The sequence below is a fragment of the Thermobia domestica genome, chromosome 11 (assembly GCF_964235325.1).
Source record: "Thermobia domestica chromosome 11, izTheDome1.hap1.1, whole genome shotgun sequence".
Lineage (NCBI taxonomy): Eukaryota > Metazoa > Arthropoda > Insecta > Zygentoma > Lepismatidae > Thermobia > Thermobia domestica.
The window spans coordinates 8,617,793-8,643,738 of record NC_137464.1 but is presented as its reverse complement, the minus strand read 5'-3'; the positions used below and the strand labels follow the sequence as shown (position 1 = coordinate 8,643,738).

The 25,946-nt window shown below is 38.1% G+C and overlaps 1 protein-coding gene across 4 annotated transcripts in view; it reads left to right on the top strand.

Moving 5' to 3' along the window:
• LOC145663863 (actin maturation protease) overlaps positions 1 to 25,946 on the top strand; it is a 31,814-nt gene extending 5,868 nt beyond the window's left edge. For all 4 annotated transcript variants that reach the window (XM_081729992.1, XM_081729990.1, XM_081729991.1 and 1 more), the window contains exons 2-4: positions 1,366 to 1,706; positions 10,877 to 11,119; positions 20,159 to 25,946. In XM_081729992.1, coding sequence (XP_081586118.1) covers positions 1,399 to 1,706; positions 10,877 to 11,119; positions 20,159 to 20,576 — 969 coding nt within the window. In that variant the 5' untranslated portion in view covers positions 1,366 to 1,398 and the 3' untranslated portion in view covers positions 20,577 to 25,946. The remainder of the gene's footprint in view (positions 1 to 1,365; positions 1,707 to 10,876; positions 11,120 to 20,158) is intronic.

The following is a 25,946-nucleotide window of genomic DNA, read 5'->3' as shown; positions in this document are numbered from 1 at the left end:
CACTAAACAAAGACATAAAAAAAATCAAATTAAGAAAATACCATCCTCAAATTTCTCGATTGAGCCATAAGTTATCGACGAAAAAGTTCTAGGCTGCTGCAAGAAGCCCTTTTGAACATAACTGCTCATTATAACAACATCAACATAATTTGTATATTGTGTTTCTAAGTGATCATCGGCGTTTTAATTAAGTGTATCTTCTCTTTCATATACAATACAAAAATGAAGAAATGTAACACCTAAAAAAAAAAAAAAAAAAAAAAAAAAAGTAATTCAATTTACTTTGCAGGTGATGTTCCGTAACTCCGCTGTAGCACTGCCATAGCTGTAAAGATGGCGATAACTCCTGAGCGTAAAGCCTTGTGTCGTGGAATTCGCATGGTGTAATTCAACAATTTGAGTGCAATGTGTTTTGGGCGGGAATAATCTTCATCGAATAACAACTTCCGAAGGTGATTCAAGCAATTTAAGAATACAGGATTCATTCCTTAAAAGCGCATGTATCATATGAAGAAGTGGAACAAGTCATACCAAGTTTCGTTTAGAGTTCCAGAAAATCTGTACGGCGAGCGAGTGAATAACTAACAATGCCGATCACAACTATTTGGAGGGTGTTAACGAAAGAGACTCCAACCGGTACAAACTCTAAAGCGTTAAGATAATGTGGCCCTGTCAATTTCTGCTAAACAGTACGGAACATGCAGCATATGAGGGATTCGCCAAAGTGAATGTCTTTTGTGCAATATTCAGTCAACAAGTGTAGTAACTTTTGGAAAACACTATTACTGGTATTGCATATATTTGGATATGGTCCAGCGGTGGCTCTACTCTGAACTGGGTCGTGAGGGAAAAAAAAAAAATCATCAACTGGCAACAAGACGGTACGCTCTTCCATTTTCATCGAGAAGTACGGTATTGATTGAATGGCTCCCAAGATCTGCCAACCTCAACCCTCTCGATTTTCTGTGTGGTTGTCTGTAAAGGATAGTGCGTTCGTGTCCGCTACCTGCCGACCTCTGAAATGCAGCAGGATTGTTACAGCAGTGGAATTTGTTACACCAAACATGCTAGCTTCAGTGTGGGAATCAACTAACTACTAACAAGATGTGTACCGTGTCCTACAATGAACACCTATAACCTGTGACCCCCCCTCCCCCACACACCGAAAAAAAAACTGAGTCACTGTTCCTTTTAAAATATGGTTCATTTCTGTATTTGTATATGTAATAGAAAATATACCAAATTAAAATCCCGATATGCGTTAGGAGGAGCACCCTGTATTATTGTAAGTGAAATGATGAAGTGAACAATACTTGCAATCAGTGTAGAATATGTTTGTATATATATATTTCTTTTTTTTCGTAGGTGGAATGACATGGTGTACCGTGCCTATTAGTGATGTCTGCAACGCACGGCTTAGGATTTCCTGTGTCGCCCCCTCCCCCTCCACTACCACCACCACCAATGTATGTAACGATAGACTCCAAGATTCCAAGCAGCGGTGAAGGTTGTCATGTGCTGTCTCCTGTAAATTATGCATCTATGCATACTTTGGCGTATGGCTCAACGAGTTCCTTTGAATGTGCCACTGGATACGATGAATTATTTCAAGTGTGCAATAGACTACAGTTGTATGAATGCAGTGCAAATACAGCATTACTGGCATTTTATACCCATCTTCATCCGATCCTACAGGACGGGCCGAAGTAAGTTTTTTTTATAAATATTGTAACAATCAGCGACAGAAGTTTTTTGAAATAGTAATAAGTAAGTTAGGATTTAAAATAGACAGAAACAACCTCAAACTTGAATATCCCCACGAAATTAATTGCACATACGGTTTCAATGCATGCTCACTTCTTTCTCAGTGTGACTGGTGAAGTCTTACTGCTATTATGAGAGGTTCATTATTGGGATAAATCCTGAAAATTAAAAATAGAAGAACTGATATTTGATTTGTGTGTGATCTTGTTCACTTTTTCCTATCGTGTGATGGAAAATTTTTGACGCGCATTTTTCTTGAACATTGTTTTCTTTGTTGAATTTTTTTTATTGGGTTATGAATGAAATGTTCTCTTTGATGTCTGGTGGGAAAAACCTTAGCAACACGACACAAGGATAGACTAGGCCAGCGTTTCTCAACCTTTTTACCTTTGGGGCACACCAAAGTACGTTTCAAACTTTCGCCACACCCGTTCATATTATTTTTTTCCTAGATGCAAAAAAGCAAACACATAAAAGTACATACATTTTTTTTTTTTAAATTGTGGAGATACGAGATATAAATCTCACAAGCAAATTACGTAAGACTCTTGAATAGAAACATGTTAATATAAAAGAAATTTATGACTCTTAAGCAGGAATATGAGAAAGAAATTACCATCAGAAATATAAGAAGACATCAAACTTAAAATATCGCGACACAGCGGTTGAGAGACGCTGGACTAGGCTTACGCGTCTAACGTCACAAACTATGCACATCCAGCGAACAGGCTGGGGTATCCAGATAGTCAGAAGGTAATGCATTGTGGAGAACACGCAATTGCGAGAGATTTATCTTTATAAATTCCAACTGGGATATTCTGGACAGCAAGCTGGAAGAAAAACGTTAACAGTGTATTTGGGCCATGAATGATAAAATGAGCTCACTACGCACTGTTTGGTTGTTAAAGCTCGTTCCCGTTGACCGCACTGCAAAACGAGTCTCATGAGCGCCGACCAACATCATGTTCTGATAAATTTTTCAGGTAATGCGGAAGCGGACTTTCGAAGTGTTCGTGCTTTGCAGACGAGTTATGCATGCAACCGTAGCAATGTCTTTCGGCGTCTTCTTACAGTCTGTTAGGTTAAAAGAGTTTGGTATGACGTGAGTTGATACTAGCCAACAAGAATCTCCGTTTGGAGTTGTGCAGTTCTCTGAGTGTAAGGAATAACCAAGCCACTTCTGTGCATCGGATTGTCACTTCAGATAAAAAATAGATCTACTACGACAATTGAAAATGGACAGAACGGTAGTTAATCTTTATCATAGTCGAGGACGGTTTCTAAAATCCCTGGATGATGTTGCAGTGCTGTATAGTAGTCTGCAGTGGGGTTCATCCATTATGTCTTTCTCTGTCAAAGCAAAACTATCACTGCGAGTCATTACATTGCTGAACTCCATGAAATCCATTGCAACTTCCCCATAGGCTCCGATACAAAGAAAACATTGGGGGTGGTGCGTGGCAGGTATTGCAAAGAGGAACAAGGGATTTGTTAGATGTACCGTTAGTTTGTTGAAAATCAATTGATTTTAAACAGTGGTGGATTTAGACACCTTGCAGCCTGAGCTCTGTCGCCTCTTTTGGTTAACAGTTTTCATTCGTTTTCTCCGTATTTAAGTTCCTATTTCAGCTTGTCACAATGCAGTTGCAGCCCTCCACGCTGGTCTAGTCGCTAGCGCGCGTGTCTTTGGTGCACAGAGTCCCGAGTTCGATTCCCGGTGGGAGAGCAGTGAACGGCAGTGGGTCAGATTCCACCTTAAATTGTAGCTCTATGTCTCATATAGCCTCGCTGCTGAAAAGATACACTAAATGATAAAGGCGGGTGCTAGCAGGGGAAAGTTCATAGGACTTGCAGAATTTCTAGAAAAAAAGGCCCACTATGCTTGTCCTTTACATCCGCTCATATATTAATAAAATGACAGGAATTCTCTTTCTCTCTCTCTGTTGTGATACTTCAGGACTACAATGCCACCATTCACCAGTAAAGGATTGAAGCTGGGAGCGGGAGAAAAAACAAGTATAAACAATATAACCTCTTTCCTCCTTTCAATAAAAATTGAAATGAAATGAAATCTTTAAGTTTTACGTCCCACGGTTATGCCGGCTAGGCTAAAGGGGACGGTGATGATGAGAGATGAGTGAAATGGTGGAATGAAGAAAGTGGGAGGAAACGGGAGAACCCCGAGAAAACCCACGAGCACGGTGTTTGTCCAGGACAAAGTCTACATGGCGCGAGCTTGGATCGAACCAAGGACCCGAAGCACCGGAGGGGAACGCTGTACCACTGAGCCACCGCGCCCCCCTCAATAAAAATTGAGACACACAAAAATAGTTGTTTTGGCGACACTAATTTTACTAAAGAAAACTAAATACTGTGTTTTGAAAATGAAAATGCACCTGATTATTCATTGTTTAAAACTAAATCTGGATGAAGTATTTTGAAGAAATAAAAACACGAAAAGAAAACTGGAACATTGGGGGGGGGGGAGCTGAAGGGGTCTGAGCCCCGGGTTTCGGCGCCTATGATCTTTTCCCGTAAGTACCCAGAAATGCTCAAAACACATCGTGTCCTCGTATGCTCAAATTACGTTGCAGACTTTCCATAAGTTACATTATGACACTGTATTCTCCTGACATCCCTCTCACTGATTACGATTCCTTCCGACATCTCGAACTTTTCTTGCAGGGAAGACGTTCCCTGATGATAAGAGCGGAGACGTGTAGTATAGGACTTCTTCACTTCGTAGACAGTGGCTACTTTGATTGTGTTTTTATTTATTTACTTTTTATATATTTGATCCTTCAGAAATGACGCATTTCATTCCTGCCAAATCAATACAAATTGGTACACCTAGAAGAAGTAGCACAATTCTTGTAATTAGATTGTCTTCTGCCGGTTTCTGTAGTTACAAATGAAATGTTTATTGTCTTGAAAGTTTTCTGTGAACTCGTTCTGAACAAATTCTTGTTTCAGTTACTTCAAAAACGAAAATCAATGAAGGGCTGGTGACGAAGAATTCAACTTGGCAAAATTCATAATCATGAACCCTTGGAATAAAAATGTTGGAAAGAATGTTAAAGTTTGGAGCATTAATTATAAATTTACTACTTAATTTATTTTTTATATAAATAAATAAATAAAATTACATCATGAATCCGAAGTATATCTGTTATATCCGAACTATATCATATGAATTTCCATTATTGATTATCATATATGACTTGTGCCTTTATTTGCCTATACTTTTTTTTTGAAGGGTTTCAGAACCGAGCATGCCTTGAGACTGTATGCGCAATTAACCTTCAGTGATCTCCAAGTTTTTTTTTTTTCTTTCCTTTCGTTCTGGTTTATTTTTATATATCATATGCATCCAGTAATTTCAATTAGCAATTAACTTGCAATTGTTATACATAATTTGACATCGAGGTAACTATAACTGTATTATCAGTGACGTGTCCCTGATGCATAATTGAACTCTGTAACACATTCTTCAGTCGATTCGTGGCCGCTATAGTAATCGCGAGGAGTCGTGAAGCTTGAATTAGATCCAACAATTTCATCAGACAATAGAACGCGAGGGTGTGTCCCAGTCGTCAACCCCCCCCCCTACCTATGAAATTTTGCTAATCTCTTCTCGTGGCTTACGGAGAACATCTTCTGAAGGTACAGTGTTGCTGATTGCCGCTGTTTCGTTTTTTTGTTATTATTGTTGGCCTTGTTTAATATTTTTACTATTATTGATGTTACCATTTAATTCGAATAATTGTTAGTACTTGTGTTATAATTAAGTAGTGTTCGTTGATTCACTAGGGTGGGTCGTTTTGCCACTTTTTCTTCGGAACGAAATGTAATACCTGGCAAAAGTGGCCAATCCGCATGGACATTTCAGGTATAGATTTTTTTTCAAATCAGATAATATCTTCTGTGAGAACTATTGCCTCAAACTTTCAAAATTTCACTGAAAATTGCAAAAAATACCAAAATTGTTCATTTTTTGTTATGTTAAAGTAAACATATTTTTGGGTTTATACATGCCAGGTGCTATGAAAACTGACATTTCAGTCTCAAAATTCCAGTTATATGCCCTTGGGGGGGGGGGGATAGGAGTGCTTCCTCTGGGGCCGGAAAAGAGGGTAAATTCAGTATAATTAAGCGTTTCTACAACCATTTTCGTCCTTGCCTTTTCCTTCGGGACCTGCTGGACCAATATGAAGATGAACGTGACAATTTTTTGGATAGCATCGTCACTGGAGATGATACGTGGTGTTATCACTACGAGCCGGAATCCAGAAGACAGTCCATGGAATGCCGATTTTTATAAGCGCGACATGCAGGCTCTGGTTCATCGTTGGCAAAAGTGCATAACAAATGGTGAGAATTATGTGGAAAAATGAGTCTGTAGCTGAAATATTGCTCTGTTTAGCTGTGCTGTTGTTAGTTATGTATCTCCATTATTTTCCATAAAAAAAAAAAAAAAAAAAAAAAAGATGCATTACTTTGGGAACGACTTTCGTAGATTTGACTGAAACTGTTATGATTGCTCAGAGATACAATGTAAGCGAGAGGGCTGCTGCACATATAACAATTGTACTTCAGGCAGCTTCAAATTCTGGAATTATAACTTCCCAAAAATCTATCGACATAACATCTGCTTTAACTGTAGACAGGAACAAAATAAGGCGTGCGAAACTTAAACTTGCTCGGAATTTAAAAGAAAGTTCTAGAAATGATGATCCCATTAAAATCCTATACTTTGATGATAGAAGGGGTGACACTAAAACACACACAGGCATCGTTAGAGAAGAGCACTTATCACTTGTGGCTGAACGTAACTCTCAATACGTTGGTCACGTGACACCATCCTCTAGCTCTGTACATGACGAGACCAGAGCTATTTTCGAATACATCATGAACCAACTCAGAGTTGGCTTTGATAAAATTGAGATTCTTGTGTGTGATGGAACATACACTAACATGCTTGGAATGGAATTGTTCTTCGAAAATTAGAGGAACTAACAGGAAAACAAATGCAATGGGCTATTTCTCTCTTGCATTTTAATGAACTGCTGTTCCGAGCTCTCTTCAAGCATATTCACGGCGCTTATTCAAGCCCCTATTCTTACACACGTCCCATAGTTTCAAAACTATCTAACTGTGAAAAAGCTTTAGTGTTGCTATTCAAACCAATAAAATGTGACTTACCTCATCATAGTCCAGAAGAGCACAGAAAACTCAGTAAGGACCTGAGATGCTTGTTCCAGATATCTCAAGCCATTGACTCCAGAGTATGCCCGGAAAAGCTTGATTCTATATTCCCTGGCAAACTAAAGGAAGCTAGCTGGTTGACTAGTGCAAAAAGAATTTTAACATTGTATATTGCAACAAAAAAATCTACCAAGAAATTAATAGAAATTGCGACATTCATACTTAAAGTCTGTGTGGTTATGCAATGTCGTATAACAACATAGTCTTCCATTACTGATGGTCCTCTCACGTCTTTGAGACCATTCAAGGTCTAGATACTTACCAAGGGAATACCAGGCTGTAATCCGTTCATCCATTCAGACGAATGCATTCTTTGCACTCCCAGAAAATTTCTTCTCGCCATGATGACTGATGGTCAACTTGGTGTCCGACAAGATGCATTACATAAGATTCTTAGTGCTCGAGAATACGAAGCAGGGAATCTCCATAACTCCATTAGATATAACATCATTCCCAGACTGAATTTTGAGGCAAACGATTACACTGCAACGATCTTTGGGGAAAGCAGTGATGTTTCAATAACTGTACTACCAGTAAGTTCTATGGACGGTACCAAACAAACAGCTAATGGTCAAACTTCCGCTTCCTGACAACACTGTGCCAGAATAGTCCTTCACCGTCCATCCGAGCCACACGGTGGCAGTAGAACGGATAGTGAAATTAGTCACTGAAGAAGCCTCCCGAGTATGTGCCAGTGATGCTAGAGGCGGAATAATCAGGTCAATCTTACTTTCTAGGCAAGCTGCGTCTAAATTTCAATCAAAGTCCCAATTTGTGACATTTTTTCCTGACAGTGACTAATCGGATCAGTTCATCCGGCCCAACATATGGTTGGTTGATTGGATAGGCCTAGCAGAGGAGCCCTAGGTGCAGCCACCTCTACATGGTGAGCTCTGGGTCACTTGGACAGGCTATATTGCGAGGTGAGCGAGGAGCTGCACAACCGCTTAACTATACTGAATTTTCCCCTTTTCTGGCCCCAGAGGAGGCATCCCTATTTCCCCCAAGGGCATATAACTGGAATTTTTATACTTGAATGTCAGTTTTCATAGCAACTGACATGTATTTAACCAAAAATATGTTTACTTTAACATAACTAAAATTAATAAGCAACTTTGGTTTTTTTTTTTTTTTTTTTTTTTTTTGTAATTTTCAGGTAAATTTTGAAACTTTGAGGCAATAGTTCTCACAGAAGATATTATCTGATTTGAAAAAAATTCTACACCTGAAATGTCCATGTGGATTGGCCACTTTTGCCAGGTATTACATTTCATTCCGAGAAAAAAGTGGTAAAACGCTGCACCCTATTGATTCACTCGTTTGCCATGTCCTCTTAAGTTTGGCAACGTTGTTGGTCCACTTCTGCTGTTTAACTTTTTCACAACTGTCCGTACGGAAGGCAGCTCTACGAATCGTACCAAATTCTTTGGATGCATCACACGTGAGGGAAAGGAGTTCTATGATTGGTGTAGAGCCCAGGCTTCACGAGTCGTCGCAGCTGCTATAGGATGCATGTATTATAACTGGTTCCCGATTTTCCTGATTCGGAGTTTCCCGATTTTTATATATAATTCTTGTATAATGTTTTTACTTGTGTAACTGTTTATCTTTTTGTCCTTCTGAAATGACTCTTGACAATTGTATTAACAAGTAGGCCTATGTAAAGATCAGTACAACGTATTTTTATCAGGAGTCATTCGAGAGTGATTCGGCAATCGCATTTGTAACCAATTAGTCCTAGTTTCGTGTCCAAATGGACGATTTCTCTTGGATGTAAGTCGAGAAGCGGTTTGGATTCCGCTTTAAGCTTATGTGACCCCTTCCAGCATAATCTTGTTGTTGCATATTAACACCAAGGCGAAACAAACTAATTTCTGTCCATATCTAATATAAATACATAGAGTAGATTATTTAAGAAAGAAAAAAAAAAAAAAAAAAAACTGGTTTAAACAAAAAAAAGGTTTTAAACAAAAAAACTTGGTTTTTTGGTTTTTTCAATAAAAACCATGGTTTTTGCCAACCCTGGTAATTAGTAATAATGGTTTCCAAGTCTTTTTAAATGTTCCACTTTTCTGTATTTAATAAAGTGTTCTTTTTCTTAATAAAATATGCTTCAAATACGTTCCGTACTATGTTCGAGGAGGCCGGATGCAAAACTTCCACATTTCATAGTGTTTCGTAATTTGGAAATGTTTTGACAACCCTGATATAACTTCTTTAGCCTTACGAGCTTCTTTAATATGTTCCTTCAATCTGGTTGTCAATATTTCTTTTTGTCTACTTACTCTTAAAGAAGATTTGACGAAAGAATTTAGTGGAATTCGCATATTCATAACCTCAAGATGTCGTGACGAAGAAATCAGGATTTCGAAATATATTGGAGCATAAATACTTACTACTATCTAGTTTGAAAGCCTGTTATGTCAGATCGTAGCGTATTGGCTACCGATTACAATTAAAATAATAACGAAAACTTATTGTCAGCCCAGAAAAAAAATTTACTTTTTTGCGTATTAGTGTAACTATACTTTGACGCATTTGTGTTCACTCATTTTTAATTAAGTGCCTCTTGAGTATACTGTAAATCTACAGTACTATACTGTTTCGGCAATCTATGTAAGTGGAAAATATGTCTTACTCGGTAGCTCTGGATAACTCACATTGGAACTCTTTGTCACTTGTGAGAATGTCATGTTGCACTGTTTTGTACCAAGAGCAGTTGAACTATTAAGAGTTTACATTACGAAGTGTTTTAACCTCATTTTTTAAGTGGGTATACCACAAAAAACTGCAAAGTGACAGGTTACATGTGAGGTACCTACTGCAACTGAGGAAGACTACAGGAATACCCGAAATAGTAAAGCATACTCACAATAGTAATATAGTTTACTACATACAAATTTGTTAGGGCTGACAAACAATGTAGTTCCTGTTATGAATTGTAGAAATTATTCTCTCCTGAAACAGATTATACACTAATTCAGAATGAAACCTTCCGTTTTGGAGAATTGTAATGTGTGATGTTTCTCACAAGGACTATACTGTCGATTGATTATATACAGGGTCAGCCAAAATGATGTTCCTATTTCAATGATTATTTTTTTTTTTTTGCTTTTAATAACATATGTAAACAAAGATTACACATACTGATTGATCAACTCAATTTTTTTTTCTAACATATTATAAATACTTAATATGCCATCCACCAGTTACACGACATAAATCTAGTCTATAATAAAGTTTCTGCCAAATTCTTCCTAGCATGTCAGCGTCAATATCGGCCACAGTTGCAGTGATGCGGTCACGCAACTCAGCTACAGTTGTAGCAAGTGGCAACACAAGTACTAGAAATTTTCCACAGAAATGCCGACGGAACTCAAGCGCGCACAACGCTCTGTGGCCTGTAGAAGCCATATTGCTCACTTCGATTAAATTGCTTCCTGGTGGACGTCTGCACAACTACATCTGTGCAATAGAAATAGAAAAAAAAAAAAAAACTTTTTGAGATTATATTCTAAAAAAAAAAAAAAAAAAAGCTCATTACTGTTCGAATAATGACGAAATCGGGAACATCATTTTGACTCACCCGGTATTATGTGGAAGCCTTAAATCTAGGTTCATCATGGTGGACACGTATTGCATAAAACGTTTATAATATTTGAGGAATGATAAGATTAATAACATAGTATAAACTAACCAGCTCCCGACGAATGGTTTAAGCCGGGCTGAAATCGTTGTATTTAGTACAGAATTGTCACTTGTGCGTAACTCTTATCAATGTCATCAAGTCCAAATGACAAATAAAACATGTAATGCCAACGGTAATGATAGAAATTTTTCTTTACAGATGTGGTTTAGTAGCTTTAAGTATGGCCTCTTCCTGCACTGAACGTCCACAAAGTGTTGATGAACTTTTTGCCCATGCAAGGAACCATGGTTATACAAATCATGGCGAAATGTTTTCCGTCGATAATATGGCGGCATTGGCTAGAGACTGTGTGCACTGTGATACAGAAATTATGGAGGAAGGACTGAAAGATGAAGAATATATCATTCGGCAACTGCTTTCGGGGAACCTTCTACTTGTGCCGTATCCTTTTTGAGTTTTTAATTTTAGTTCCAAAATCTGTAAGAAATCTATGTCCATTGCCTGCAATGAAGCCATTTCTTTTTCAGCCATTGGTCGTCTATATTTTACAAGGATGAGGGCTGTCTAGAAATTACCAGACGTTTAGCCTCCCGCGCCAGTGAGCGGGGCCAGAGTCGCCATCTTGGTGTCCAAACGTTGCCACACTTAGTACGCATCCAGCTGTGGTAGCGTGAGTTCTGCTTTCTGTGACGTGTTGCAGTGTGCGCTGCAACAGAAAATCCTGCCTCTTGTGAGGTAAGCCAATTGAAATCCATCGTCAACTGTGTGAAGTGTACGGACATGGAATAATGAGTGAAGCCCGAGTGAGGCAATGATGATTAATTTCAAAAATGGCTGTTTCAGTGTTCACGATGAGGACTGTAGTCGTAGGCCTAGCCTTGTCTGATGAACTAGTGAGGTAAATCGACGAGAAAATTCGCGCAAATCGTCTTTTCACGATTACGGAACTTGTTGAACATTTTCCCCAAATTCCACGCAGTTTGGTGCATGAAATTCTGGTGGATAAGATCGGTTACCACAAATTTTGTGTTAGGTGGGTTCCGAAATCCTAACGGAAAACCACAGAAAACGGCTGCATCACTGACTTTCTTCGAAGATTACGCAAACAATGGGAACAAGGTGATCGATCGTATTGTCACTGGGGACGAGACTTAGTTGAAGCATGTCAGTTGTGAAACAAACACCAGTCGATGGAATGGGGACAGACACATTCTCCCAAGGAAGTGTTTGCAAACGCTGTTAGCAAGAAATATCATAGCTCAGGGAATTCTCGTTGATTTTCTTGAACGTGGCACAACTACCACAGAGAGGTATTGTGAAACTCTGAGGTAGTTAAGGCGTGCGATTCAAAACAAATGCCGAGGGAAAACTTAGCGCGAAGGTGTTGTTTTTTCACGAACAACACACTTCCACACACGGTAAAACGTACCCGAGAGCTCTTGGATGGTTTTGTATGGAAAAGGTGTTCGATCACCCACCATACAGCCCTGATTTGGCGCCGAGCGACTACCACCTCTTCTCAGCCATGAAGACATGGCTCGCTACACAACGCTTTGATACTAACGCCGAACTGCATGCCGGTGTAAGCCAATGGTTGTAATGGCAAGCGGCAGATTTCTACCCCGATGGTATTGAAACACTTGTGCCACGGTTAGCGACTATGGGAAAAATAGCTTAAGAGTGTACCTTTCAAATGTATTTGGTCTAGGAATTAATTCGTGCGGGTGGACAAGAGATGGCGCAACGAACGGAGCGTCCCACAGTTCCGTGTATCCACACATGTGTTGCAAACCCCTGTCATCGCGTATCGTTCGTAGTATAGGGCAGTGGATTAAAGCGTCAACAACACCAGTTTGTAGTTAAGTGAACATGGCGCAATTTGTGCCTGATAAAGTGTTTTTGCGGGGTGTCCTGCTGCATTACTTTAACATGCAGAAAAGTGCGACTGAAAGTCATCGTATTTTGGTGGAAGTGTATGGTGACCATGCTCTAGCTGACCGAACGTGTCAGAAGTGGTTTGCACGGTTTAGAAGTGGTGATTTCGGCTTGGCAGACCAAGAGCGAGCTGGACAGCCAAAAAAATTTCAAGACGAAGAATTGACAGCATTGCTCGAGCAGGATTCGTGTCAAACGCAGGAACAACTTGCAGCAGCATTAGGCGTTGATCAAACAACAGTCTCCAAACGCTTGAAAGCCATGGGAATGATTCAAAAGATGTCACATTGGGTTCCACATGAATTGAAAGACAGAGACGTTGAAAGACGAAAAGCCATTTGCGAATTGCTGCTTCAACGACAGAGCAGAAAGGGGTTTCTGCATCGAATTATTACGGGTGATGAGAAGTGGATCCATTACGAGAACCCTAAACGAAAAAAGGCCTGGGTGAAACAGGTGAACCAGGTCCATCACAACCAAAACGAGATATTCACTGTGCAAAGGTTATGCTGTGCATATGGTGGGATATGAAAGGTGTGGTGTACTATGAGCTGCTGCAACCGGGTGAAACTATGAATGGAGAACGTTATCGACGACAATTAATGCGTTTGAAGCAAGCTCTGGCCAGAACACGACCAGAATGGGAGAACAGACATGATAAACTTATTGTTCAACATGATAACGCTTGCCCACATGTCGCAAAACCGGTCAAAACCTATTTAGAAAATGTCGGATGGGAAGTTTTACCCCACCCGCCGTACTCACCAGACGTTGCTCCTTCGGACTACTACTTGTTCGATTGCATGAACAACGATTTGATTGGACAGCGGTTTACTTCTTCAGAAGATATCGAAACATGGGTCTCTGACTGGATCGCTTCCAAGGATGAGGACTTCTTTCGCCACGGAATCCGTACATTGCCTGACAGATGGGCGAAAGTGGTGGCTAGCGATGGACAATATTTTTCTTAAGGTATTTATGTATTTTGTGTTTGTACTACAGCTTCAATGTGTGCGTACCAACCGCACGAATTAATTCCTAGACCAAATATGTAATGTAACTTGGCTTGTTCATTCTGTTTTTATTATTATTATTATTATTAATTTCAAAAAGTCTGCTACTTTTTGGACAGTCCTTGTAGTATGTGCGTAATTGTTAGAAATATCTGTGACTATTAGGAACCGTTAGGAGAATACAATCTGCCTTAGCGCCATAAAAATTCCTTTGCTTGATTTTCTCGAAAATTGCGCATGAGAATTCAACCTGAAGTATGTTATGCTCGATATGATGTAAGTTATTTTCAGTCAATATCATAATTAAACAGAAATTAAAGTTTTAGAATAAATCTCATTTCAGGGCCCTATGTCATGAACCATGAGGTATATGTCGTCTTACTAGTGTCATATTGAAGAGCTTACTGACAATATACGAGGGTTGGAACTATTTATTTATAACTGAAGCAAAATAAGTACATCTTAAAAAGCATTGTATATAACCTATTTTCTGCGATGCGGAAGTCATTGGATACCTGTAGCAGCGCCTTTTGTGTGGATAGTTCTAATGGACCGGTTTGCTGCGTGAAGAATCTCTTGAACAGTTCGGAAACAAATGCTGCGAAGAGGTTCCTTTATCTTAGGAATCAAGTCATAGTCACAACGATTTAAGTCCGGGGAGTAGGGTGGATGGTACAACACTTACCCACTCTCCTCGATCGAACAAATCACACCTTGCTTTGTATGCGCCCGAGCGTTGTATAACAAAATGATGGGTGGGTTGTAAAAAAAAAAAAAAAAAAAAAAAAAAAACACTTCTTTCTTAAGGCTATTTGCCGCGAGGTGGGTTCCAGAAAAGAACAAACAAAAACACTGCATATTGACGGTTTGATGTGGGGGGAACGGTACATGTTAAGATTACATAATCCCAGTCGTACACGAGAATAATCATAACCATAACTTGTATATTGCTGGGATTCTGACAAACTTTGGATTTTCGTGGTGACTCATAATGACGCCATTCGTTTCATTGGCGTTTCATTTGTAAGTCGTATGGTTTGGCCCATGTTTCATCCAGCGTAAGAAAGCCATTCCTTCCCGCTCGTAGCATTGCTAGTGTAGCTTTGTATTGTAGCCATTTCTGCACTTCTGTCAACTCATGCCGAACCCATCGTAATGCAGTTTTTCTCATGTCCAAACGTTCCTCGAGAATGTGCAGAAGAGTCTTATGCTTTAGTCCTGTCTCTTGGAGCAGCTCAGAATAGTATGGCGTCGATCAATGTCCCGTAAAGGTTCACGTCTTGTTCACTTACTTGGGGAAGACCAGGCCGTTGCATGTCTTCCTTGAAGATTTGTACTCACTTTGCCACTGTTCTGTAAGGCAATACAGATTCTCCACAAAGCCTCTTGAAGTCCTTGATGACAGACTCGTGCTGCACAGCCTCTGGCACACACAATTTTTATCCAAGGGACCGCGGTGACTCGGTGGTAGAGCGTTCACCTGTGCTTGGGGTCCCTGGTTCGATCCCAGCTCGCGCCAAGTAAAATTTGTGGCGGACAAACACCGTGTGCGTGGGCTTTCCCGTTTCCTCTCACTTTCTTCATTCCACCATTTCATTATTTCATAATCACTGTCTCCTTTAGCCAAGCCGGCATGACCATGGGACGTAAAACTGAAAGATTTCATTTCAATTTTTATCCAGGTCCATTGTTCTTGTTCCGAAAACATCATAACAACAAGTTTGCCTTACACCGCCCGCGTGTTTAACGTAGTCCTCCCGCTGCACGAAGCTCTGTTCTCGTCTACTGCTGTTCCACGTGACGTCGGAAGGGAGAGTCCATTTATGCTGAGGTAAGGTAGGTATGATGTAACTAACACGTAGTACGAGGGACATTATTTAACTCCGTTGCGTAGCGTCTCTGAAGCAGTGTTGGCATTATTAAAGTTCTATCCCTCATACTTAAATATTAGTTTCGGTTTAATGGGTGGTATGGTTGTTTGTCCGCCAAAAATTTTTAGAATTACAAAAGTAATTCGTTTTCCTTGGTTTCCTCGAAAATTATGCATGAGGTTTTCCACTCACCTTCGATTGATTTTTCATCTTCGGACCTTTCTGCCGTTAAACACTAATAATAATTTTGTAGAATTCATATAAGGCGAAACGTATTTGGGATAACTGAACTGCAGTTTTTAGAGGGTATGCTGGTCTCAGTGCACTGATGATGGTAGTGGGCTGCTACTAATAGTTTGAAGGTCGTCGGCTAACACGACGAGTGTAGTTGTTTGTGAACTGCATTGTGTGTCCACAAAACCAGGACAACAGCAACGAATGTTTGTTGTGCAGTTACGTAACTTGTAGCTTAATCGTGTAGTGAGACTGAGAGAAGTCGGGTGGTCTTCCTGTAGAAGTGGATCGTGATGTGTCAGTGTTCCATTGGCGTTATAGACGATGGGAGGCAGAGAGTGTCCACATGTAACATTTATATATATATATGTGTGTGTGTGTGTGCATGAAAATGAAATGAAATTTTTGAGTTTTACGTCCCACGATTATGCCGGTTAGGCTAAAGGAGACGGTGATTATGAGAAATGAATGAAGAAAGTGGGAGGAAACGGGAGAAAACCCACGCACACGGTGTTTGTCCACCACAAAGTCCACTTATGTGTGTGCATGAAGCCAGGTACGAATTATAATAATGTTGCCATTACTTTTTATCCAGCCCTTGTATATAAGGACCAAAAATCCATAACTGAATACAGGTAGAACAATTAAATAAAGATTTAGGCGTAATAATAAATAACTTTATTAACAAACAATAAAATAGTACAATGATCATTTTATCACGATAGTTTCACAGTTTGTCAGTTGATATAATTCACGTTATAAACGGTCAAAATTGTGTAAACAACGAAACTATAATCCTATTATCAGAAATTAGGGAATTTTAAATCAAACTTATTTCAGAGACTAAATAAATAAAAATTCAGTTTGAAAATCGTTATTTCATTATATTGCAATACATAGAACGCAAACGAGACCCGTCCCCTCTGTCCATATTGTGTTTATATACCACACACGTTTTTATGGAACGGGGTATTTATATGCCACACTTTACTCTGAAGGGTTCTTTTAAGGACAATTACCAGTCTTTCTTCAAAGATGAAAAACAGGGGCCCTAAAAGCGATCCAAGTGTAATTTGAGAAAAGAAAGTGTGTCTTATAAACCACGACCGTCTTCAACAGAACGCCTGTTTCTAAAGGGTTAAATACAATTTCTGCAAAGAAAAAGTCACAAGGTAGTAACAGTTTTTTTTTTTTTTTTTTTTTTTTTTTCATTCATTAATTTACCTTCTGGAACACCTAACTTGCCCTTTCGAACTATTCTGATGCATTTGTCAGGTCCAAGAAAAGTCACATGAAGTTGAACAGCGTATTGGCATTAAACATTGACTGGGTCCATGAAACGTGTTTTTTTCCTTAATATGATAAGAAGTTATTATCTGCAGCACCCATATCACTCCTAGCCACATTCTTAATTCAAAATGTTCACATTTCAAGTGCGTTCCAAATCATGTTGACTTTTTAAGTTGACGCATTTGGTCTTGAGTCTCTTTTTAACTTTTCTACAAAATAAAGCAGAAACAACACAAGGAAATATTTAAGTAAATATAAGTTACGTATCCTCGCTACTGGTCTAGTAGTGCACGGGGTTTCGGGTTCGTTCGAAATTTGAGCACATTACTGTGGTTCAGATTTCACATTAAACTGTAGGGTCTGTATGCAGTACGACTCATTTTGGTTTCACTAACTCCATAAATCACGAAAGACTGAGTAGCATTGTGGTTTGAAATTTTACATTTTTTTTTTAATTTTTAATATACATTATTTTTTTTTCTTGTTCTAATTAATAAATTCATTACAAGTTGGCATAGAAGATCTCGAATAATAATATAATTCTACTTTTTTTTTTTATTTCTGATTCATTTTAATTACTAGCGAGCATTCTTACTATTGACAGGAATATTTATGAAAAGGTAATGAAAAAGTTGGTTTTTCTTTTTTAATAAAAAGAAATGTTTATTTTCAACAAGCGTGAATTACCCGCTTCGCTGGATTAAAATAAGAAAAAATAGTGATATGTTCCGTTAGTTAAGTCACTTTTTACTATTACTGAAGTGTTCTCTGATCTCAGTCATTTTAGATCATTTTTATCTCCTCCTTCACCAAGTTGCGGGGCTGAATTTGGATTTAAACGGCATCGGAAGTGTAACTGTTCATTTTAGCGATCCCGAAAACTATGGATTCGACACTAATATCGGTCATTTTCGATCATATATATATATATATATATATATATATATATATATATATATATATATATATATATATATATAGATATATATAGATATATATCCTCCCTCCCCTAAGTTCCACCGTCAATGAAATGACAAAAAACCTTCCCAGGCCCGAACCTCATCTGTTGAAAATTTGATCGAAAACGGTTGGGTGGTTCAAGAGTTAAGTCCCAAACATAGTCACTTTCTTTTATTTATATATATATATATATATATATATATATATATATATATATATATATATATATATATATAATGTTTACATCATTTTAAAGCTTATGCTGTTCATTTAACATTTTTCTACAAAATCACGATTTCGGTCGATTCATATTTGTAGGCGCTGTGGAAATTTTTGTATGTCCATGTCTTATCAGCTCGCTGCCATGTATTTAAGGAAGCGTTGAATCTCCATCTTTCACGTTGCCATCGTTGCGGGCCAAATATTCTTTTAACTTAGGAAATAGGTAGTAGTCACTGGGTGCCAAGTACGAACAATAGGGCTAGAAGGTGATGTTCTATCCAAACTGGTGCAGGAACTTGGCTTCTTTTTTCGTTCGTGAATTCCATTACGACCAGTTACAAAGTCCCTACACCACTTGGGGACGTTTTAGACATCCATGCACAACTGGCAGTACACTTCCGTCACCTTTGCCCAAACTAATATGTTTTTTCTATTAAGTCACGTAGTACTTTAACGTATATCAGTTTCATTTGATTAACGCCCACGATTATGCCTGTTAAGTTAAGGGAGGCGATGGCTAAAGCAAGTGAATGATGAGACGGGAATACCACGAGAAAACTCACAGAGACAATATTGCTCACCACAAACTTATTTGGCCAGGGATCCCACGCACCAGAGGTGAGAGGTCTACCACTGAGCCCCCTCATTGGATTATCTGCCGGGGGCAATACCTATGGGAAATAAGCCCCATCCTTTGATTATTCATTTCTTGAAGTTGAATTATTTTCAATATTGTCACTCCCTACAAAATATATTAGAAAGATAAGGGATAAGTGTTGTCATCTCGTGGTGATTAGCGCTCCTTTAAACTCACCTTAAAACAACCAAGAAGCAGTGTTACGGTATACAGCGTAAAGAAGCTTGGTTTGTATGCTGTGATATTTTTTCAGTTAATATTCTTGGTTCTGCCACTTCTGGTTTCAGTAGAGAGAGAGTGGAGACATTTAATTTATTGGAGTAAACCAGCTGTCGCTATCTATCACCGTTTTTACTCTATACAATCGATATTAAAAGTGGTATAGTGGTAAAAGTGGATATCGATTTCTCTCTCTTCTGGTCTGGATAGAGGATTAAAAGAGAAGCTCATATCTATTGTTAAAACTCTAAATCGATTACAAAAATCTCACTCTCTCTTATCGGTTTTGCTTTATGTAAATTAATATTGAAGCCGAAAGTTGTAGAGGATATCAGGATTGCTCTCACTTCTGGTTTTAATAGAGAGTTAAGGGTAGAGATGAAATGTATTCTTGATTCACTTAATTCCTAGAAAGAGTTTCTCCTATTTATTTCCGTTTATGCTCTATAGTGATCAACGTTAAAACGGAAATGGTTGATTTCTACCACTTCCGGTTTAGATATCACCTAGATTCCTAACTTGACTTTCTACATCCTGGCTAAAATTGATGCTCCATCAAGTAGTTGTTGGGATTCTTTCTCTCTCAGGTAGACAAGGTAAGCATGTAATGGAATTTGATAAACTTAAAAATACACATTTCCATCTATTAACAGGCTCTTTTAAATCTCAGCTTCGATGTAGGGCTGGAGAGGATTTAAATATTTTGAGAATCAACCTATGTTTGAATGTGTCCGTAGATCACAGGGTGGTCATTACATGCTAGTCGTTTAACGGGGATAGCGAAAGTGCGAGGGGATGTGTGGGGCTGCTAGGCAAATCCTCCATACGCTCCTGCCATATTGTGAATATCTTTGAGAAATTCGCTTTCCAGGGGAAAAAAATGAAATGTCCGGGATTGTTTGGTAACCTAGATATGTACCACAGTTGAAACCACCAGAAAAAAAAAGAAAAAAGAAAAAGAAAAAAAATACATCTTAAGGATTGGAGGAAATATGGTTCTTAAATAGGTTTATCGGTATACTGGTGCAGATTTTTGTAAGTCCGAGAAAGTGTTTACACTTGTATCTTATATTCTACTTTCCTTAACATTTCTACCAAGATATGATGCTGACTTTAATCATACTCCCATACTCAAGAAAGGCCATAAAGCTCATTGGGCTGTGATAACTGGTGTGGTGTTCCTGGTGGAGAGCAATGCGTGTCAGAAGCTAACTAAAGTGCCTCCGATCGCAGTGACAGACGCAGCTGGTTACTTCCACTGTTGCGAGGAAGCTGAACTAGTCTTTGAACACATAAAACCTGTCAGAATGTATTTGCTTGCAAGACAGGGGAAAAGTCGTCATCTAAGTCTTTGGAGGTACAAAGAACTTCAGGAGAGTAATGAGAATCTGGTGGAGCTGGATCCATCTCGTTTGACAGACGGGAAGTCGTATGTAGTTCCCCCTGGCGGTGTTAAGGATGGCTTGTGTGGAAGAGCTGTATTACTGAAAGGTGTGGCATCATCATATTCAACTTGATACCAATGTGTGTACAATTAGTGCGTGTAGAGAAAACAAACCAAAAGTTACTGGTAATACAGTACGACTCATTTTGGATTCACTAACTCCATACATCACGAAAGACTGAGTAGCATTATGGTTTGAAGTTGTACAGATTTTTCTTTTTTTAATTATATATACGTACAGTCATATTCAGAAAAAAACTTGACCACTCACCTCTGTTTGAAAAGACTAGTACGCTTAGTGGAAGTGAAATTAAACAAATTGAAAATATTTTTTTAGCTGTTTGGTATTGTTGTTTCAAGTCAAAGTATCTTAATATTCTTCGTAGGTTTCCAAATAGGTCCTTCAAAACAGAGGGAGTTGGTCATTTTTTTTCTTTCTTTAAATCACGGCTGCACGTCGAGTATAATCAGTATTTGCAGCATTGTTTCGAATGAGTTAGTACTCTTATTTAGACTAAGTTTAAGAAAATTGCAATAACTGGCATCAGTGAAAATAATTCTGTAATGGTCTGAGCAGCTCAACCGAGGCTATATAAGACATGGGCTCGCATCTTTACGTAAAGTACATCAGCTTTCACCGGGAGTCAGCTCGACAAATGGCCAAAGACGGGTATGCTAACAAAGTAGCTACATTAATTTGTCAGATTATTAATTTGTCTGAACTAGATTGTGCCAAACAAGTAATTTGTTTTATTCCCTAATTTTATATATTTATTATCTGTATATTTGTTGATGCGGAGTTTTAAGGAGCAAGCAAAATAAACAGTTGATCCAATTATTCAGAAAGATGTAAATTATGACTGGAACTTGCAAGAACTAAAAGCCTTCAGTGTAAGTTAGTGCATTGCATAATTATTTAAAGGTTAATATTTATCTTCTGTCTTCAGCGTCTCTTATTAAATAACAAAACAAAATAAGTGACACTGAAAAGAGATGATAGGGTAATATTTAAAATATGTCTTTTACTGAACATTGAAGTTTGAAATGGAGAGAAAGAAACAATTAAAAAAAAAGGAAAATCTTATTATTAACCTTATTTGTGTTCCAGTTATTAACATCCATCCATAATGATTTCAACTTCTTAACCTGCAGTCGTCTTCATGTATTACGAGTTAAGGAAGTTCACTTACTCCTCAATAACAGATTCCCCCTTTCCCCGGATAGCGTACTCGCCGAGGGACGTCATCCCTCAAACGTGATGGGCTAAATGGCCATAAGATGCCGAGAGCCCAGAAATCTAAATCCTAAATATATTTTATATAACAATAAACTTCAATATTTGCAGATTTGTTTGAAGCACCAGTTCCATAATACTTAGCTGTAATTTGATCATACTACATCTGTAAACATTTATTGTGTCTGTATGTAATGGACTATTAACTGTATTGTTACGATGTTACTTGATATCTTCAGCAAATCTGGGCAACTTCTCTCATTTCAGTTTGCTGAGGAAGGTGTCACAGAAGACCAAAACAGTTCAGGTAAGAGTATATTAGACGCAGTGAAAAAATTACAAATTATGAATATGCGTATATTATAAGAGACTAATACTGAATCAAGGCAGGTTGAAATACTGACAAATACAACTTAGAAAAAAATGTACAAGTGCACATACAAAAGTATTCTAATTTACGGCATGAAATTTTTCTTTCTTTTTTCTTTTTAATTCTTGTTATAATAATTTGCTTTAGTTTGATTACTGGCACATTACTTCGGCTGTTTTAATGAGGATTTAGTATCAAAATCAGAAAGATATATCGTGACTGCAAAATCAATAGTTCGTTCCAATCTGTTTATCCCTATTCTAGTAACTTTTCCTTTTTGCATATTACCGAAGGAAGTATACAGATGAAACAAGTGAAAGGTAATGTTGGAAATGTAATATTTAAATTACATGAATTAAAAGAAAATAATATATATATATATATATATATATATTTTAAAGTATTATTTTAAGCTGAATGCCATAAAACTAAGACGAGAACTTTTTTGATATCGAAGTAAGAAGACTCCAGTAAAAGCTGGTTTCACTTTTGGTTGAATTTGGGAAGTTAAGTTTAGCAGCTCTTCTAGCACTGATCATATATTAATAGGACTCATTTCCTGTATTATTGAACTGGATGTAGTGTAAGAAAGTGTATTCCATGTAAGCTGTGTTTCCACCTTCGTGTTGAAGTACGTACCGCTTCCCTGATTAGTTATTTTCGTCTGATGTACTTTTCGTACATTTATCACTGTTTGTGCTACTCAAATGACTTGGAGTGTTGTGGAGATTTGTTTGGATGTCGTTAATGATTATTCTTTGTGCGTGGTCCGAGAAAGAAAGGGGGACGAAAAGATAGAATCTGAAAACTTAAGAGTGATATAACCACCTCCCTAATATTATGTGGAATCTTGCCCAACTTTTGTTCATTTTATACTGTTTGATGGTTAATACTACTCTTTATCTTGAGAAATAACCCTGATCTAAAACGACACCTTGTTTTATACGAAATCTTTGCAAATGGTTTGTCATGTCTAATCTTGTGTAAGTTTGAGTTTTAGGGCAAAATGCAAACCCAGTCAACAGCTTAATTCGTATGATCTCTGTTTTCAAGAATTGCTTACTGGGAAATTGAAATTGTCTTTCACTTATTACAAACTGATAGGCCAAGAATATCAATTAGTCAGCAATATACAATTTCTCGAGAAACGCTGATTAAAGTTTATTTATGTTTTACTAAACCCATAATCTGTAACTAGTGTTTTTTTGTTCATTGTCTCTCCTCTGTAACGAATGAACTGTCCTGTGATTGTTACCCAATGTTTGAAACAACTGCTGTACCCGCCGACTGTGAGATTCGTTCTGTTATTCGATTATCCATCCAAACGTTAATCCGACAGTTCGGTTGGGAATAGCTTGACCATCCGCCGCACAGCCCCGACTTGGCGCCGTCTGACTACTACTTGTTCCTGCATCTGAAGTGCGAACTGGTGGTAAGAGTTTTGGAAGTGACGGGGGAAAAAAAGTGGAGTTGTGATTGTCTTCACTGGCGAGATGTTTATTTGAGGAAGGTTTAAACAAGTTGATTACCCGCTGTGGCAAGTATTTGAACATCGGTGGAAACTATAGCGAAAAATAGTTTGTCTGCTCTTTCGTGTAAAAATAAATTTGTATTTTTTTTTCCAAAACGGTACTTGTTTCCGGACCGGCCTTATATATTGAATTTCGGTTATATTTCAGGAAGATTCACTTTGTTAAGCGACGTAAGAAAATTATTAGATCAGGTTGAGAAAAATTCGGAAAGTATAAAATAAAATAATGAGGATCCTTTGTTATATACTTTGCATTAAGAAAAGGAATGTTCCATTTCATTTGAGCATCTGATCTTTAAAGGTGATTTGACGTTATTTTATAATGCATTTTTCGTCCCCTGTAATTTGATTCTACAGAATGATGATGGTCCACTATAAAACAGTGTAGTGTCAGGTGCCATAAATCAATCAACTTTTATTACATAATGGTGGCAGCAGTTGAAAAATAAATAAATAAAAACTTCACGCTATGTCCTAGTTGAGGAAGTTGGCAGTTAGAAGTAAATACACTATTTTATTATTGTCTTATATTTCAGTGTTTGCAGTAGCTTTCAGGAAATAACAGGTGATTTGTATTATTTCAACTTATTCGCCATCTCAATGTACCAATGCAGGCGCTACGAAACATCTATTAACCCTTTTAAATACCGGCTTTTTTAAAGATAAATTATAAACTTTGAGTCAAGCGGCTACAGCATCATTCCTACTTATCCTAGGACCATGGATCGCACCTCATTCTCTTCAGAACAAAACAGCTTTTCAAACGGTATGATTCATATTTCCTTATTATGTCCCTGAGGCGGGAAATTTTCAGAGATATCGGGATTTCTTTTTTTAATTTTGAGCCTCACGAATCACTTTTCCCCTATGTTAACGCAAAGATCTCACAATCAACTGAAAAATACTAAGGGGTGTACTAAACGTGTGTACAAAACTTCAAGCTTTCATCTTGAATAGTAAGAAAGGGGGGATAGTTACCAGTGAGCTCCAGATTATCATAAAGGCCCGGATCTCAGGTAAAAAAAAATCCTGAGACATCTCTATTTATCCTAGGATCATGTTTTGTATCTCATTCTGTTCAGAACAGAAGAGCCCTTCAAACGGTACCATTCACCTGTCTCCATTATGTATCTGTGGACGGAAAATCCCTGAAAAATGGATTTTTGGGTTAAAAATACTTCTTTGTACCTTTTAGCCCTTGAACGCCCCCTGTGTTAACGCAGAGACCTGAAAAATACTAAGCTATGCACTGAATGTTAACAGGTTGACTGCCAAGGTGATTTGAGGGTACTGGTCCCAGAAGGCCATAAATTTCTTCTTACCTTTGGCTCGATTATGGATAGTCATGTTACATTTTTGTCGCGATATTTTGCTTCTCCCGAAAATGTACCAATGGGAGGTGAGCACCATATGTCATGCTCATGGTCTCAAAGTAATTTACGACATCAAGCATGAGCATCATATATGGTGCTCATGGCCCCACAGAGAAATAAGGTGAGCACCGCATATGATGCTCATGGCACTCAACCTGTTAAATAGGTACTAGAACTCCAAAGGGTTAAGTGGTGCAGTGGGAGAGCGATTCATCTCTGATAGTGGGGCTTCTGTTCCAATCCAAGCTCGCGCCAAGTGGGCTTTGTGGTAGACGAACACCATGTGCGTGGGTTCTTCCGCTTCCTCCCACTTTCTCTGTTCCGTGGGGCGTGAAAGAAAGAAAAATAATCCATTAATTATTGAAATATCCGTCGTACAATGTAATTTCCTTTCAGTGTAAAGACGCAATAAACTCTCGGTCGATATTTGGTTCTGCTATTTGCGTTTATAATGTCCCTTATCAACGTTGAGTCCATGTGAAATTTTCACTTTCACTGATATTACTGAACTTAAGTAAAATTACACTGTGGGTGCTTTAAAGGTTCTCATTCTTCATCCCTGCGTTTTTATGCGCGCCCCGTTCATTTATTCAGCGATTCAACAAGTAACAAACACTGGGTTCTAAATGTTTGCAAAATTTTGATACGTTGGTTCCATTAAAAGTGAAGTTCTGTTGACTGGCTTTGACAATTGAGATTGCGAATAGGTTGTATATTTTAGATGTGCCGTTTAAAGAAAAGAGTTTGTAACGCAATGAATTTGTTAAACTGAAACAACGTAACTGTAGTGTTGTTAGTTAATTAATGCTCTGCACATTATAGTCTGTTCCTTTATACAAGATGGTATATCATGTGCCATTAAAGATGGGTTGCCACGTTAGAACAACTTGTAGCTGTCATTATTAAAAAAAAAAAAAAAAAAAAAAAAAAAAAAA